Source organism: Paroedura picta, chromosome 3 (genome assembly GCF_049243985.1).
Source record: "Paroedura picta isolate Pp20150507F chromosome 3, Ppicta_v3.0, whole genome shotgun sequence".
NCBI classification, from domain to species: Eukaryota; Metazoa; Chordata; class Lepidosauria; order Squamata; family Gekkonidae; genus Paroedura; species Paroedura picta.
This window is the reverse complement of record NC_135371.1, coordinates 129,574,607-129,586,751: the sequence shown is the minus strand read 5'-3', so window position 1 is coordinate 129,586,751 and position 12,145 is coordinate 129,574,607. Positions and strand designations below refer to the sequence as shown.

Sequence of the window (12,145 nt, the reverse complement as noted above, 5' to 3'; positions counted from 1 at the left end):
TGGCAGAATGCGGACTCATCATTTGTTCTTTGTAGTAAGCACCTCTAGTGCCTCTGGGATGCCCTCAACTGAGGTAAAGAATATTAGGTCCCAAACTTTGCACATTTGCAAGATGGTACACCTTCCAGAGGATGCAAACACAGCTTCTGATGTACATTGCAGGCAGTAAATGAGCAGAGCAACCATTGAGGGAAACAGCCAAGGCAGCAAATTTCTCCAAATGGGCTTGGCCAACATAACAACTATGTAAGCATGTTATTCATCCCACCCAATGACAGTGTCTGTGAATGACAGCAGAGATGACCTTTCTACAGCCAGACATGTCTGGGATCTTTAATGGAGAGGTTAATGGCAGGAAAGTTAACAGCTGCTGTAAGTGTCAATTTGGAATGAAGTCATATGGTTTGTCAAAAGCATTGGGGATCCACACGTGGAGTAAACAATACAGTAAACATTGAGCCTCCTTTACAAGGAAGATCTCCAATTAAAATCTGATTTGCTAAGAAGTATAAGAAAGTCTAGGGGTTTTGTACGCACTGCTTTTCACTACCTGAAGGAGTCCCAAAGCAGCTTATAAATACCTTTCCCTCTCTCTCTCTCCACAACAGACACCTTGTGAGGTAGGTGAAGCTGAAAGAGCTCTAAGAGAACTGCTCTGTGAAAGCAGCTCTAAGAGAATTGTGGCTAACCCAACGTCACCCAGCTGGCTGCACATGGAGGAGTGGAGAATCAAACTCGATCCTCCAGATCAGAGGCAACTACTACTATACATTGACAAAAATATTGTAGAGAACTACAGTAAGTACTTTGTGTTCTCCATATTCTTATCTTTGTTAGAATGAAGTGGTACCAAAGCCACAAAGCCGCTCCAAGATGTTCTTGTTTTGGTGGGCTGAAGGAATGGTAGCAGCTAGCAAGTTTCACTACACTATAGTTTTAAAAAAATCCTTCCGTTGAAAAATTATGAAACCTCTTTTCAAGCATTCTGAAAACTGCAATTAACACATACCATTTCATGATACCAGGAAGAACTAGTAATTGTTTGTTAAATTAGGATGTCTTCGTTGACCTTTGCCACTGTAACTGTTATTTAAAAAGCTAGCATAGTCTGGAAAAAGGGGCTGTAATTGAAATTAGAGGTCTTATTTTTGTTAGTAACAAAGTGAGTTGAGCTACTATGTATGTGGCAGGCATCGGTATGAGCTATTCCCATGGCAAGACCTGCAGTATTAGTTCTTTGTGCTCTCTACAGATAAGGGCCCTGCATGGTTCGGCATCCTCCTGCAATCTGCATAAGAACAATTAGCCATGTTTACCTCCAGAGGCACCAAGTGCTGCTGGGTATTAATTCAGTGATACTCAAGAGCAGAGCACTTAGCATCCTAATTAGGCCTTGACAGATTCTGTTGGAAACCAAATGCCTTGTGTTCTAGGTTTATTTCCCCCATTAGGCACTCATGAGCCAAGTGAGACAGCATGGCAGTCACTAATGAAGGCATCACATTCAAGGTGATCAAACAGAGAAAGCAGGAATGGGACACTGATGCAGGTGGTCTCAAAGCAGGCTCCCTCCACAGGCACTCAAGAAGAATGATCTGTTCACTCAAGTGATGATGAATGAGGGCAAGTTATGAACTCACCAGCAAAGGGATGGACAAGAAATCTAGATTACTTGACTGACTTGGGCAAGAAGGGGTGATATCCACAGATAGATACCAAATTCTACGAGTGTGTCCACTTGACAAAAGGTTGGGATTAAAAACTCTTGTTTATTCTGAGACAGTCACGGCAACGCATGGATGTTACTTAGGTGCCACCAGACTCAAACTTTACTTAGGTTTCTGTAGCATTTCTCTTGACCTATTGACTTATCAGGAGTCCTTTTCAGGGACATCTTTCCAGAACGGATTGGTGCAGCATTCTATTCATGTAATGCCTTCAAAGCCTATTCCTAAAAAACCACCGGCAGGATTCTCTCTTTGTTTGGAACCTGTCAAGTGAAATGAAGAAAAACCTAAACTTCTGGTCTGCCCTTCCCCTAGTTTGGCATCTTGCTGGTCCATTACAAAACTACTAGGGACCAGTAGACATTTCAGCTTGCAGTACCTCTGCATAGAATCCTCCCTTGATGCTGTTCTTGCTTAATGATCCACAGGTGGTTCTGCGAGGGTCTCTAAGCATGTGCTGCAACTAAATGCAAGTGACATGGGTATGGAGCACCAGAGCATACAGACACATAGACAAGGAAAACAGTAAGATCGTCCCGCATCTAACTATGTTCTGGTAAGGATTGCTTGCATACAACAACTTTGCAGGAAGAAGGTTTGTGCCATGATCATTTTACTCACTGGGAGCACAAGATTAAAATAGCAGCATATTCTTTCCCTTAAAACCAAAGCATAAGCTTAAAGTTGGCTAGGAGGAGGAAGGGAGTTTAAAGCAAATTTGTCCAGCGATGACACAGAAATAATGGTTTTTTCCCCTGCTCATCATTCGAGATAGGTAAAAGATAAGGGAAACCAAGAGTGACAATTTTGTTGGAGATATTAGAATTTCATCTTTAGAGCTGCCCTTGAAAGCTGAATAATGTCTAGCCTAGGAAATAAACTGAGAGTCCCTGCTGGCCAAATTATTATGAAGGCATAATTATCAGCCGTTATTTCTTCAGATTGGCTCTGCTTCACTGCAGGCCTATTTCAAACACACAGTATTAGCTCCGACGGATCATCTTCCAGGTTTTTCTCTGACACATCCATTCTGCTAACAAGTAGATTTTATCACATTCAGGATGCAAAAAGCAACTGCTTCATTCAGTTTGGCTTTCTAAGTGCTATGGAAGACCACTTAGCAAATATGACTATGTCCTTTAAGGAAGTGTATCAAGTAACTTATCTGGTTCATGGGACTGCCTTTTCTATTTTGCATCCCTTGACTGGCCCTGTGGCTTCCAAACAAGGATGTGAGTAGAACGCATTCTCTCCTTTGCATAGCTTAGTCAAAACATTTTGGGATTCAGAGCTGGTACGAGAAATGTGGCATTATCAAAAAAGGTAGTCTATAATTAAGTGTGGTTTTATCTCAGAGAAGCAAAAAAGCCTCATAATATAGCCAAGACACCCATAGACTTGGTTTTAATTTAAACATTTGGTCCCAAATCTCCTATGCTCTCAAGGCTATCAGCTTTCAGGAAGAGCTCCAAGACACAGGGACAATACTGAGTGCTCCCCATAAGAAGAAAGGTCACCCTGGGCAGATAACCCCTTGGAATATGCCAAGCACACCCTTTTGCTAGCAGCAGTAATAGGCCTGCCATGGCATCTTTGCACACAGAGGTATAGGAAGATCTGACAAGCTGCAGAAAGAACACATAGCACACACTTTACCTGAGATGAGGACTGTCATTCATATGAGTATAAAAAACAAAAACAAATAAAGGTATCATTACAATATGCTGTTTGCTGTCCCAAATCACATTGCTGATTTCTCTACCGACCTATTTACTCAGTACATGTGAAGAATGTTTACATTTCTCTGTTCCATACCGTACAGCAGTTCAATCCCCCCCATGCACACCCCCCGCACAAACCCTAGTGCTACCTGTTTGCTGACCAACAAGAATACAAGAATCTTCCACAGCTGACAACTATTGTTCTCGCTGACAAACATTAACTCTTTTGGTAAACAAAGCTAAACTCACTGTCTCCGAAGATCAGCAGCAGGGCTGGAGCAGCAAAATAGGAAGAGAATCTTAGCAATGTGTCACAAATCATGGGACAGGAGGTTTAAAGAATACACGACTCTTGCCATGAGAATCTTTTAAATATCGTAAAAAGTGAGAAACCCCAGGAAACCTAGAGATGTTAGTTCTTGCTCCACTGAGCAACTATGATGATGTCTTTCCCTGTGATGAAGTTTGAGTTCATGGGTATCTTTAAGACCAACACAGTTTTATCTGAGGTATAAGCTTTTGTGTGCATGCACACTTCATCAGATACCAGTGACAAAGTGTGCATGCAAACAGAAAGCTTATACCTCGAGTAAAACTTTGTGGGTCTTAAGGTTTGCCACTGGACTTCAACTTTGTTCTGCTGCTTCAAACCAACGTGGCTCTTCACTTGAATCTATGGTGATGATAGGCAACCCAAACATTTCCTCTTGCTGAGCTATGTCACTACATCACCGAAAGATGGCAGTGTGAAAGCTCTATAAAGAAATCCTCAACCTTTCCATGCACCCAAGTGGCAATTTCCACCACCACCAAGCACATCTACCCTTGAGCAGTTTGCACAGTCATTTTGCACACACATCCATTGTGCGATGCTTCAGTATCTTTAACTAACTCTACTTGTGACAGAACACAAAAATGAAGCCACCGTTCATGGCTTTAGCTTTTCCATAGGAATTAACAGAGGAGAGCAAGAGCATGCTTACACCCAGATAGCTCAGAGACTTTTTGCCATGCCAGAAAATTCAGAATGCCAGATACAAAAAATATTCCTGCCTAGACTCACAAAGCAAAGATTTAAGGTGCTCAGAGCAGTGGGGAAAATAATAGTCCAATGTGGCATTTGTTTCCAGGCCTTTTAAGGGGTGTCTAGAAATCTGTCAACACCCTTAACTTAGAATTAAATATCACACGATATTTCCCATAACAGAAAAAAAAAACAAGCCTAGTTTTTCCATCATAATAATTAAGGACTGACAGCTACAATGTTGGACCAACCTGGTCGCTTGATGGGCTTCTTGGTTGGGGTGTCTTTCCTCTTGTTCTGAATGGCAGGGGAATATGGGACGCCGGAGGAAGAGCTGTTCTTCCGGAAGTGTTCCTTCAGTCCTTTGATAGAACGATCCAGCTGACTGGAACGGATCTGGTAGTACACATTCATAAAGTCTAGGAAGAAAAGCACACACGATGCAGGGCATTGGATATTAGTTTGGGTTGTGTTCTGAATTCCCTTTACATGAAGAAATATAACGTGACAAGGGAAAAAATGGTAATCGGAACACTTCAATGCATGGTTGGAACATCTTAAGCATGGGAGCAGATTAGTAAAAATCTTGCTTATAAAGGAAAGGTAAAGCAAAATATAATATATAATAATAATAATCACCTGGGCTTGAGATATTTTAAAAGGTAAGTTATGAAGTGTATTTGCCATTTTCTACTGACTTGACAAAAAAACTCACTGCGTCATGCTCAGAGGACAGGAAAGTGTTATTTCAGATTATGCCATACTTGGATTCTTTCTAAACGTGATTCTCCTGCACTTACTACTATTGTGTCCTAATTCTTTGAGTGACTGTTCTACAGTGCTCTCCCTAGAGGCTACGCTGGTATAGGACACGACTCTCTGCTCTCTCTTTAGGCTTCCTTTCTGGGTTCCTGCAGGCAGCTGTTTCTCCTCACACAGACAGTTAAGACCTGCACCACAACAAAAATCAAGACAAACCAAATAACATGACATTTTTCAGACTGCAAGAGATGCTTGGTTTAAGTTTTTTTTTAAAAAACACCCAAAAAGTTAGAATAAAGGAAATGAATCCACTGAATGCACCATCCCCTGCATTTGAGAAGTGCTGGAACAATCATATGTCCCAATCACTGTTACACAATAGTCTGAGGAAAAGTGCTTGCACTCGAAAGCTCACGCCTTGAATAAATCTTTGTTGGTCTTAAAGGTGCTACTGGACTCTGATTTTATTGTTCCACAATTGTAATTCTAGAATGGTAGCAGTTTTTTTTTTAAGTGGCAGAAATACTTAATTACCAAGAGTACCTTAGAAGCTAACTAGTTTTTGTACATGGTTTAAACTGCTGCTGCTAAGCTGACCAAGCAGGCTACTGTTGACCGAAAACTCAAGCCAAACTAATTCAAGTAGGGTTGCTAGCTCTGGGTTGGGAAATACCTGGAGACTTTGGGGGTGGAACTGGGAATGGGCGGAGTTTAGGGCGGGAAGGGATCTCAAGGGAGTATATTGCTATGGGGCTCACCCTCCAAAGCAACCATTTTCTCCAGGGGAACTGCTCTCTTTAGCCTGGAGATGAACTATAATTCCAGGGGATCCCCAGATCCCACAGCTGCAGTTTGAGAGATAAATTCCAGAGGCAACTAAAGTTTAGCTGCAGCAGACTACCAAGGAAACCTTAGTGTTAAGCTTTCATAGGTGAGAGTCCATTGGGTCTGATTCATCTGTTCAAGTGGGATCTGAACATCATTAACTTGCTAGTCTCGAACTCTGGTTTCATGGCACACAATGCCTATCCTTCTGACTCCTTTCCTTCCCTTTCCCCTCTCTTTGCAACTGATTCATGTGATTACATCCCTGGCATTTAAAATAAAAGATCAAATCAAGATGAGTTTTTAATATCCTACACCACCTCTAGCTATGCCAAATAACATACATTTGATCCTGTGGAACATGCGCAGCCCTCATTGTATCCTTAGTGATATCTGCGATCATGTACCCAAGCTTTCCCAATCTTTTCCTTCCATTTTCAAGGCTGTGAACCCACCAACAAATCATCTATGTATACCCCAATTTATATACTGCATTTACACCCCCACCTTTCATTCCAACAGGGATCCAAAGCAGCATACATCATTCTTCTTTCCCACCAACGCCCACCATCCAAACTCACTGGCTTTCCCCCCTAATAAACCTGGCATAAGCCCCCTGCCCAAGTACAGCCAATGTCTGATGCTTTCTCATATGTTACCATTTACCGGCAGATGGAGAGACATTCTTGTGAACATTCTAGAGTTTTAAAAAAGCTTGGTTTGGACATCTGCTTTGCCTTCAGAATAAAATCTTCCAATCCGAGACTTTCTAAAACGTAACACAAGTAGTGTGTCCCATAAAAACAACATACACGCTATTGCATATGCTGTAAAGTGTGCTCGTAATTCACCTTACAGAATATGCGATCTGGGTATGTGGAGTGCCTGGTGCCTGTAATGGGCAAAGTGGGCTTACAGGTCATCAACAGGAGATAGTGCTGGAAAGGGGGCTTCTGGGAAGGGGGAAGTTTCCCATGATTCCCTAGACCATCACAACATCAGGGATTAAGAGACTTAATTTAGGGTATTATCCTGAGTGAAGAGATCTCATTACACAACCATGGAATCCTACATGAGGAGTGTGACTGCTCTCAGTGGCTTGTTGCCTCAGTTTGCACTGAATGCTTGGCATGCATTTAGACCTCTCGGTTTTTAGATAACACGCCAGAGGTACAGATGGCCTGGTGCAGGCAACACAAGCAGGCAACACAAGGCTTTCTCGTGTATTGAACGTAAAACCCTCTGTTGGAGTCCTCAAGAAGCAGGCACTTATTCAGAATTTATTCAGGTGACTCAACAGAATGCATTCGTTGCTTGAGATCCACCTGTCAATCTAAACTGAGGACTGGTTCCTTTGTGCTGTATTCTCCCTTGCTCTCTGCCACTCCTCCCCTTCTCTTAGCCCCAGCCTCCCCAGATGCGAAGAAACGGAACCTAACACCAGCTACCCTTCCACCCCCGCTGCCGCTGCCACTGCTTAGAAGTCTCAACCTTTTGCCAACCTGTCACCTCCCCTACTCACTCCAGACTGGACTTGAAGGTACCACCATCACCTGTTGCGGCTGCTCCTGAGGCTGAACTGCTGGAGACAGAGAAAGGTAAGTAGCTGATGCCAGAACAGGATCCGAGGCGCACTGGGCTGACTGGAAACCACCCCAAGGCATTGTCTGCTGGAAGAACTGTTCATTTGTGGTCTGCATAGTTATTCCAAGGTAACAAAGGAGAGGAGGAGAGAGCTGGTTCTTCAAGGGATCACTTACTTCCTCTAAATTCATTTCAGCTTTAGACTAGCTCATGCAAAGATGGCCAGACTGAAGAGGTTTTAGGAGCAGATAATGTGTTAATCCTTTACAGTTACTGCTAGTTTGGATTGGGGTTCACAGAGAAGCTCCAGGAGCTATTTTTTTAAAAAAAATACATTTTATACTTCTTCATCACTTAAGACCAAACTTTATGTTATATGGAAATGCATGTAATTGAGCCTTAAAACTGTCCTTTAAAAATAAAAGCACGACTGGGAGACTGAGAGAACAAAAATAGTGGGCAGAGAAAGGGTTAAGTACCACCTCTTCTACCCCTACTCCCTCCTGTTTCAGGGTGATAAATTCTTCTCTTCAGAACTTACTTTTCTTTCTGGTAGTGGTAGTGTGGCTCTGGCACACATTTTGCATGCAATTTACAGTTACACCTTTAAATGAGTGAAATGCTTTCGAATCTCATTAAACTCCATAATCACCCTGGCTGGATGAGTCACCTCAGAAGTGTGAGAAATTGGTGCCCTTAATCTTAGACCCCACTCTTCAACTAAAGAGGTCAGAGGTTGATCTAAAGTAGCTATTATCTTTATTCATTGAAAACGTTTCTATGCCGCCTTCCCACCCAATTCAGAGTTGCCAAGCCACTAAAGATTTTAAAATACAAATATATAAAATATTTAAAATGTGGCACATGGCGAAGACTTTCCTATAGAATCGCCAAGGGATGGACATGACTGAACGGATAACATCATCATAAATTTTAACATAGAAGTTCCTAAAACACACACAAACAGGAGGAGGGCTAGTAACAATGAGTGAGGGAATGCCAAATAAAACCAAACATCTTCACCAATTAGCAGAAGACAAAGATAGAGACAGACAGACAAATCGCTTGGGGAGGGAGTTCCAAAGTTTCAGTGCCCCTACCAAGAAGGTCTTTGCGAGTTACCACCCATCTTGCCTAAGATAGTGTGGGCACTTGAAGATGACCAGAGTGGACAGGTAGGGTCATATGAGCATAGGAAGTCCTCCAGGTATGCTGCTTCCAAGTCACATAGAGCTTTAAAAGTCAACACCAACACCTTGAACTCAGGCCAGAAGCAATTTGAGAGCCAGTCCAGTCATCATTCTGACTGCAGCAATCTGTACCAACTGTAGCTTCAAGGATAGCCCCATGTACGGCACGTTGCAGTAATCACAGAATCAGAGAGTAAGAAGGGCCATGCAGGCCATCTAGTCCAACCCCCTGCTCAATGCAGGATCTGCCTAAAGCATCCAGGATATGTATCTGTCCAGCTGCTGCTTGAAGACCACCAGTGAGGGGCAGCTCACCACCTCCTTAGGCAGTTAATTCCACTGCTGAACTACTCTGTGAAATTTTTTTACCTAATGTCTAGCCGGTATTTGCCCTGTTTTAGAGCCCCGAGGAAAAGGAGGCATATTATGTCACCGGCCCCTTATCTATCGTTTATTCAGGACCATCCCAATAGAAGGGCTTTAACATTGGCTAGATGTGAAGTTAGCTGAGCAGCTGCACATTGATGAACCTTTATTGAAAGAGCTAATACGTGACATTTCTTCTTATCTCTCTCCAAATAAGTTTGACACCGAATTTAGAGTTGGGACTGTTACTACATCTATCGCCAGATCACCTTCCATCTAATGGCGATAAAATCCCCTAGTACAAAGGGGATGGCAGCCTCTCAGCCAGTGCCCCCTCATATTGAACAACCACTATAGAGCCTGAAAATATTGTATGAACTATATAGCTATATGACTGCTTATGGCCTGAGTACCATACTGCACAGTTTGCAGATCTCATAGATGTATGAAAAAGTTCCATTTTATTGGCTTGCAGTTTTGCCACCTCCAAAATATTAATTACTCTGAAAGGTTTGATTTGTGTTAAAAATATACAAGGAAAACTCCATCAGAAATATAAAACATATAATCAAGCAAGCTTTTTGGTACTGCTTAGCCTTGCCAGTCTATAGAGCTGTGACAAGCCATAACAGTGTAAACATTCTGGTGTAATGTCCTGCGGTTTTTATGGATCAGTTATTGGAAAAAGACCACAATTGTGGATTATATAGATGACTTACATCCTCAGTATGATTATTACTACTGCTCCACTTTGTTTTTGCCTTCATAAAAATTATTATATAACTAGATCTAAAGCCCATTTCACTTAGGAATGAAATGGGTGCTAGATGGCCTGGGAGCAGGGCCACCCCCCACCCAAGGCTCTCTCGAGCCTTCTCCCAGCCGGCAGAGCGGCCAGGAGAAGGCGGCGCGGCCCACCCCTCACCCGTGACTGTCTGGGCGGGTGAAGCAGCCAATGGGGAGCCGCGCTTTGCGCGGCTCCCCATTGGCTGCTTGGGGCGGGATGGACACTCGGAGGGGCTTCGCGGCTCCTGATTGGCCCCTCCGAGTTTTTATCCCAGACAGGGCCCGCCCTAACTCCTCCCACACTGCCCTTACTGCTTTATTCAGTCGGTGGCACGGAGCGCCACGTGGCTGTTTAAAGATATGACATGATGTATATTAGTCTGTATGAAAATAAATAATGGAAATTGTAGTTGCTATTCTGAAACCGGGAAAACCAAAACATTTGGTGGAAAGTCACAGACCTATTTCCCTTCTGAGCTCCTGTTATAAACTCCTCAAGAGGCTAATCCTGAACAGAATCAGTGTCTGAATTAATGGGCATGTTCCTATAAAGCAAGCAACATTTAGACCCCATTGTAGTTGTAAAGATCAGCTTCTCATCTTAACAGCATTCATTGAGGTAGGGAAACAGATGTGCCTTAAGACATCAGCAGTTTTTGTCATCTGCCTGGCGCTTATGACACAGTCTGGTGGGATGGCTGGCTATACAAGTTTCTCCAGGTTTTCCCTGCAGAACATTCTCCTGACTTCTAAACAACATGCCGAGCAATAGGATTTTCCAAGTTATTATGGGTCAGTCAATAAGCAGAAGAAACTGAATAACGGTCTACCTCAGGGCTCAGTCCTTGCCCATCTATATATCTCTGATGTTCCCAAGATGATATCCAGGAAGTTTGCTTATGGCAATGACATTGTGAGGCACAAACCGATTGAAAGGGTTGAAGAAATACTGACTAGGGACCTTCAAATGTTGGCCAACTACTACCGTTAATGGTAGCTAATCCCAAATATAGGAAAATGAGAATACTTTTAATCCATCTCAATGACCGTTGATGCACTGGAAGTTTCATGCTGGGCTGCAGGCAGGAGTTTTAGTTGTGGCACTTCTTCCAGCAGCCACACGGGGGAGTATTTGGCCCGGTACGCCTCATCCGCCCCAGATTTGTGGTCCTGCATGACAGCTGGGGCAGTGAATTTCCCAGTGCGTAAACGGTCAATAACAATCTTGTCAACCAAGAGCGGAATGTCTTAATAGCACCTGACTTTCACATAACATACACTTAAATACCTTGGCATAACCCTGGATAGGACCTTGAACTCTAAACAACATCTTACCAACGTAGCAGTGAAAATACACACACAAAACAACATTCTTCAAAAATTATGTGGTACAACTTGGGGTGCATCTGCTACGACACTTAGATGCTCAGCTTTGGGGTTGGTGTATAGTACTGTGGAATATGGTGCTTCAGTGTGGCTCCACCTCCCACATCCACAAACTTGATGTTCAACTCAATGCAACAATGAGAACCATCAGTGGATCTATTAAACTCACTCCAAACTGTTAGCTACCTACATTGTACCACATTGCACCCCCACATCTCTGAAGGCAAGGTGATCTTCTCTGTGAATAAAAAAGATCACAGAAAACAGAGCTGCCCGTCCATAAACACAGGCTGACACAGGCCTATCCAGACTCAAGTCCTGACACCCAGCAATAAGAACTGCCCAAATCATCCAATCACATTTCAATATAGGGAATTAATGGGTGCAAATACAAATGATACCAGTTTCACCAGCTATCCATAACCTGATAAACACTACAAAGAGGCCCACGGGATTTGACTTGCCCATAAAGCGTAGAAGAAAGCTAGTAGGATACAAACAGGCTTTGGCAGTTGTGCAGACGTTTTGTTTATATGGGGCGAAATTCCGGATCCTGAATGTGATTGTGGTGTAGCCTGCCAAATTATTTTCCATCTGTAATAGAAATGTGAATGTCATGCTTTCCAGAAAGAGGTGATGGAGCTCTTTGTCCTCTCCCCAGCTGCAACTGAGTGGATTGAAAACTTAGATATTAGTATTTAGGGGGATTGCCCAATCAATATGCATACCTATTGTATAAACTTGGCTACATATTTCATATTATTACATGCTTCC

At 42.9% G+C, this 12,145-nt stretch overlaps 1 protein-coding gene across 11 annotated transcripts in view; it reads right to left on the bottom strand.

Moving 5' to 3' along the window:
- Positions 1-12,145, bottom strand: part of EXOC7 (exocyst complex component 7) — a 53,093-nt gene that overhangs the window by 30,650 nt on the left and 10,298 nt on the right. For 8 of the 11 annotated variants that reach the window (XM_077327726.1, XM_077327728.1, XM_077327729.1 and 5 more), the window contains exon 6: positions 4,724-4,891. In XM_077327726.1, the coding sequence (XP_077183841.1) occupies positions 4,724-4,891 (168 nt within the window). Of the gene's footprint in view, positions 1-4,723; positions 4,892-5,272; positions 5,423-7,581; positions 7,642-12,145 lie in introns of all 11 variants that reach the window. The other 3 variants (XM_077327723.1, XM_077327725.1, XM_077327724.1) reach the window with 2 other exon arrangements.